Consider the following 6,262-nt stretch of genomic DNA (forward strand, 5'->3'; position numbering starts at 1 on the left):
TCAGTATGACTTCTTCTGCCTCATTGAAAAGCTTCTGGCTGCTGCTGTAGCCTGAAATAGTTTTTCTGTGAAAACAAGGTGCATGGACGCAGAAAACCACCACAGAGTAGGGAAAAACAGAAACACTTACTTTGCCTTATTTAAATCTTGCGTCTTATGGTTATTTAAAGAAAAGAAAAGAATGGAAAAGAAAAGAAAAGAAAAGAAAAAAAGAAGGCAAAGCTCAACTATGTTAATTCTTATTTTGACTTGTCCTGCAGTGGCACATTACAACTTTACCAAGAAAAGAAAAATCCAAATAGATATCTGTTTAATTTACTGGAAAGTCATTATCTGTCAATATGTGGATTACCTTTAACATATTTTCACAAGCAGAGTAAACAACATGTTCTTGACTTACATCTAAAAACCTATTTTTTTCACCAACAGAAAAAGACCCTCTTGACTGTCTTTTATAAACGTAAGACATTAAATGGCGGTCTTGTACATTTGTTTTCTAAACTGTTACCTTTCCTAATTTAAACAGCAGACTGTCTTGAGGACACGCTTGTAGATTTACATTCCCAATAGCACATCGCCATCTTGTGGTACAGGATGCCTCCATGGAAACTAAATATAAGAAATACAGTATGGTGTTTAGTGGAAATTAGAACAGTTACCGATCTATGTGTTTTGGTTTCACAGTCACGTGAATCACGTTCTGTCTAATCACGCGAGCTTATGTCCAATTTTGATTTATCCCCCTGCTTTCCCCAAGCTCACCGCCTGGCACTGTCGGGCACTATGGATGAGATATTGAGGTATTTTATGCTTAAAGCATGGTAGAAGTAGTAGTAAAGCTAGTTTACTATAAATAAATTCCATACAAAATATTCGGCCACAGGAATTATGTTGTAATAATAATACATTAACAAAATACATGTATTATACATATTCATAATAGTATTATTGATTACATGCATTTAGTGTTTTTTTTCCACGGGCTTTTAGCTGTTTTGTTTTTAACCCTCCACCAGATGACGCTGATGTCAACTGTACAGGCTGACACATATTAATGCACGGTACAAAACAATAATCAAAATAACAAATAAATCTTGGAAAAATGAATTATTCATAAATTAAATTGAATTAATTATTTAATTAAAACACGCACATTGTATTAAACTATACTGACTAAAGAACTGAAATTAGTATATGTTAGAAAAAAATACTAAATGCAAACATAAGCACTCCCCTCGTCTACAAACCTTAGAGCCTAAATAGAAATTAGAGTGACTTATATACATTAAGTATAATTAATATATATTCTCTCTCTCTCTCTCTCTCTCTCTCTCTCTCTCTCTCTCTCTCTCTCTCTCTCTCTCTCTCTCTCTCTCTCTCTCTCTTAACACAATTTTTAACTGTGTACCTTCAAAAGCAGGTATTCTTTCAACATTGTGCAACTTTGCCAGTAGTCAAAAGAATTCTCCCAAAACAATTAGCAAATTTAGCTAAATTTAGATCATTTGTAAGTGCTGGGAAAGAAAACAAGCGCAAACAAACCAAATGAATAAGCTCACAAACCGCCATACGTCGTAAGAGCATAGGAACCATTAAGTACGGAGGAACCTTCTGCTGGTGATCGTGTTTCTTTGGGGAAAGTAAACGGGGTGTGGAACGGCCGGCTATTCACAACAGCAGAGAGAAAAGCGCTTACACGCCGATGAGAACATTATGCTCATATTCATTAGTGTCTGGTACGTTTATCACAAATCGGATACTGTTAAATTATAATTTATACTAGCATTGAATTTGTACGGCGCTATAGCCACGGGTCTTAAAAAAACAACCACCTGTGCTAAACATCGTTACAGTGATGAAAAATATTCTACATCCTGTGTATTTCCCCTCTAAAGTCCGTCTAGTTGTTGTTTGTTTATGCTTAATGTAATTATGATGCAAGGTGAAAATTGTGTTTTGTGACTGGCCAAGTTAAGACCTGCAGTCTTTGGCACTACAGTTCGCCATGTCTCTTCATTTTAACCTCTTATTTCAGACTAATATGAGTAAAGAATCACAAATGAGGGCCGCCATTAACCAGAAGTTAATTGAGATGGGTGAGAGGGAGAGGTAAGTGTCTGTAATCATTATGTTTGTCTCAAAAATTGCAAGTCGTCTACTCGTATTATATTTTTTCTTATAGAGGTAAAGTTGGTTTTATATTCGCATATTCGTTCATTTAGCAGTCTCTGTATTGTTTAACATGTTACTTTGAATATTCGATCGGGATTAGCATGCACGTATGACTTCTAAACAACATTATCACCATCTAATTCACTGTGAACAATGTTGTACTTTGATAGTCAATTGCTGCTAATATGATTTCCATATTTAGAATTGGCAAAAAATAAATTTCTGAAATTATATTATTAAAGAGAATGTCTGAATATCCGAATATAAAATCAACTTTACCTCTACTTCTGTTGTTGTAGTCTCTTTCAAAAACTCCCATGATTTTCCCACATGCATGCATTTCTAAGGTAACTTTAAGGAACAATCTTTTTCGTTTTAGACGTTGTAAGTTTAGTTATGTACATACCTATACACATTTCTGAAGTATGTTTATTTTTTTAATCATTTAAGAAATGTTGTAGATATTATTCGAGTTGTCCTGAGATTTAAGTATTTGTTTGGCTACAAAATAAGTTGTAATAAATGACTAAGTTTTTTAATTCTTTGGTCTTAAGCTGTTGGAACGCAATGGACACCAATGTTTTGGCATTATTATATACAGGGCTTGACATTAACTTTTTGGATCACCAATCACTGTGGCTAGTAGTTTTCCAATGCTACTAGCCACAATTTTGTTGTTGGGAAAATATATTTTATATGCATTAATTTGACTTTGGCATCATTAAATTACTTAATTTAAATGTTGTGTTATGTCTTCATTCATTTAACTTCTATGTGTGTTGTGACCTTGCTCTATGAGCATGAACAAATGGGTTGTTGATTCATAGTGTCAAATTGCAATTTGTTTTATTTCACATGACTTTTTAGGGCTTAACACTAAGGATTTATCTTTTTTTCTGGCTACATCAAACTAGTTATTTCCTCGCCACAAATTCTAAATAATGTGTAAAAACAAGCAAAATATAACTTTTTATAACTTTTTACAATTGACATTTCTAAAAAAAATTATTCTCATGCATCTAAAACTATACAGTATACACTGCAGTCTGTCCAAGCTAAAGGTCCCAGATCATCAGTTAACTATAGATAAATGAAGAGTTAATCTCATATTAAAGCAATGCTATTGTAAAAGATGATAATTAAACCACATTAACAAAAATAACTGTAAGCAAAAGAAAGTCAAACATTCTGTGTGCAATATTGAAAGGATAATCATGCACACACTGTAAACATTAGGCTCCTTAATAAGCGAAAGTGGCAAGCGCAGCTGCCTCCAAAAAAATCTTGAACTCAAGACTGCAGGTGCATGATCACTGTTTTTTTTTTCAGTCTATTTCAAAGAGAAACGATCGCACCAGTTGCGTTTCCAGGCACGTTTGCTTTACGCAAGGAAACGGGACATATGAGCTTTTAAACACACTGTGCATCTGATCATACTCTCATTTAGTTGTGCTGCTTCTCGACTCTAATATCACATTTGCATGCATCATTGACAAACTGTCTTAGATTAAAACTCTAATCTTTAGTTATAAGGCAGCACTGGCAATTTAAAAATTATTTTCAACCACTTAAAGTGGCTAGTTGTAGTGTCTAACCCGCCACAGGTGAAATCTACCTGCATTTGGCGGGTTGGTGTGTTAATGTCAAGCCCTGATCATACGTATAGAAATGAGGTCTGCATCTCACTAAGCTCTTATGCATATGCCATGTATAGAAGCTGCATTGCATATAATGACAATCAATTTTATATATATATATTTTTTTGATCAGGTTAAAGGAGTTGCTTCGAGCCAAGCTCATCGAGTGTGGTTGGAGAGATCAACTCAAAGCACTCTGCAAAGGTAAAAACATGAGTCTAATATCTCCTAAAGCTTTGCATTCACTTCTGTTGGTTTGTGTCAAAGCAAGTTTTGCTGAATTTTTCTGCAGAGGTGATCAAGGAGAAAGGTATAGAAAATGTTACTGTGGAAGACTTGGTTGCTGGAGTTACTCCCAAAGGAAGAGGTATGCTGCACTAACACTACACCTATTGTTTTATTACACATTAAAAACAATATATATATTTTTATATATAATAATTATATATAATTATTATATATAATTATTATTATTTTATTTTATTTTTTTGTGACCAGAGCATCATTATATATCATTGGTATTCATTATTTTCTTCTTTTCCTCAGCCCTGGTGCCTGACAGTGTAAAGAAGGAGCTGCTTCAGAGAATAAGAGCCTTTCTCGCACAGCACTCTACATGATGCGCAGTATTTCTGAAAGCGTCTGTCATTTTTGTATTGACATTATGCCAATAGCAATGCCAGAAAGTTGAACTGTTTTGTGGTGTGATTTCACTCTTCGTCTTTTTGTTACTCCCAATAAAGGTTGATCATGTTTGTACATAATTATTTCAGACAGCTTCAATCATTCAAAAATCGCCTCTATAGTGAACTGATATTTTAAAGTGATAGTTCACCCAAAATGAAAAATACCTCACCATTTACTCACCCTCATGTTTCAAACCCTTTCGAGATTCTTTCTTCTGTTGAACACAAAATAAGATTTTTTTTTTTTGAAGTTTGCTGTTAACTGGCACCCATTGACTTGAAGGAAAAAAATACTATGGAAGTCAATGGGTGCTATCAACTACGACTAGCATTCTTCAAAGTATCTTCATTTGTTTTGTGAAAAAGAGTGGGTAAATTATATTTTATTTTTGGGAAAACTATTTACCTAAAAAATATTGGGTCCGGGGCTTCTTTTCATTCCAATTTTTGACATGCAGTGCATCCCATATAGTATATATAACCCTACAAACGGCACTTCGGAGTGAAAAATAAATCATGGCTGCCATGTTGGTGTTATTTCAAACCGAAATGCTCAAAACTGGCCCCTACTTAATGTCCTTTGAAATGAAGGATTTTGAAAAATACAACTGATGGACACTTCAGCCATCATACTTGTGCAGAGAAGCTGTTTGGTGTCACACACACACACAACTCATTTCAGAAGGGCTCATCCTTATGCTTTCATCCCTATGGAGGGACACTCTTGAACTTCCTTAAGCACTTCTCGTCTGGACGCCATTTTAAAATGCATTCCAATTCAAGTGTACAAGGGAAGTTTACATGAACAGCCCCTGGGCCCCTTAATTTTGACCAAGGAGTTTACTTAATCTGTATATTCCAGCAACTGCATGCCCCATAATACAAAGTGATTGTGATGTCCCAACAATGACTTGCAATCACAGAGCATAGTAATTTCAAAGTGCTCAAGGGTTTAAGGCAGGGGTGTCCAAACTCGGTCCTGGAGGGCCGGTGTCCTGCAAAGAGCTTGATTAGCTGGTTCAGGTGTGTTTAATTGGAGTTGGAACTCATATATGCAGGACACCGGCCCTCCAGGATCGGGTTTGGACACCCCTGGTTTAAGGCATTGTATTTAAACCAATTTCAGATGTTCTGCTAGTAGTGCACAGTTCTGTACCAATAATTATCAGATGTTGCTGTTTTTAGGTTTTGTTTCTGTTTTTTTTTTCAAAGCACTTTGTTTCCACATTAAAAGTGCTTTATAAATATACTGAGTAATGGTATAAATGAAACCGAGGAAAGTTAAAGAGTGAAGAATATTCAAATTTGCACACTACAAAGACACCCTCGCTCTGAAGTGTTCATCAACACACCACTGCCCTCTTCTGGACAAGACTAAATTTCTAATCATTAACATAGAAGTATGATCTACAAGTCATGATTGGATGCAAACTTGTTCCACGAAATAAAGGTAATCAATGTAAAGAAATCAAATCTGGATTTAGGTTAAAATGATAAGATATTGTGCAGCATACTTTAAGAGCGCTTATGAGGCACACTCACCTGTTACTTTAGATACTTTAGATAGTACCAGACTGCACGTCCTTTTGCCTTAATGGAACAGTAAACCCAGCACCTTTATTAATTTCTTCTGTTGCACATAAAGCAAAAAATCCTGAAGAATGTTGAATAAAACTGTATTGTATCTTGATTTTGACGTGTATTTAGAGATGCTTTTCTGCCAGTTTCCGTTAATATATATTTTGAGACACTTTTTCATTCCATTTC

The 6,262-nt window shown here is 35.0% G+C and overlaps 1 protein-coding gene across 1 annotated transcript; it reads left to right on the forward strand.

Moving 5' to 3' along the window:
• Positions 1-1,619: 1,619 nt before the first annotated feature.
• eny2 (ENY2 transcription and export complex 2 subunit) lies at positions 1,620-4,573 on the forward strand. Its single transcript, NM_001002427.2, is given in 5 exon segments — positions 1,620-1,736; positions 2,036-2,109; positions 3,943-4,013; positions 4,102-4,176; positions 4,356-4,573. Coding segments are annotated over 4 exon segments (288 nt in total). The 5' UTR covers positions 1,620-1,736; positions 2,036-2,041; the 3' UTR covers positions 4,430-4,573.
• Positions 4,574-6,262: the final 1,689 nt, after the last annotated feature.

This window comes from Danio rerio, chromosome 16, assembly GCF_052040795.2.
Source record: "Danio rerio strain M-AB ecotype USA chromosome 16, GRCz13ab, whole genome shotgun sequence".
NCBI lineage: Eukaryota > Metazoa > Chordata > Actinopteri > Cypriniformes > Danionidae > Danio > Danio rerio.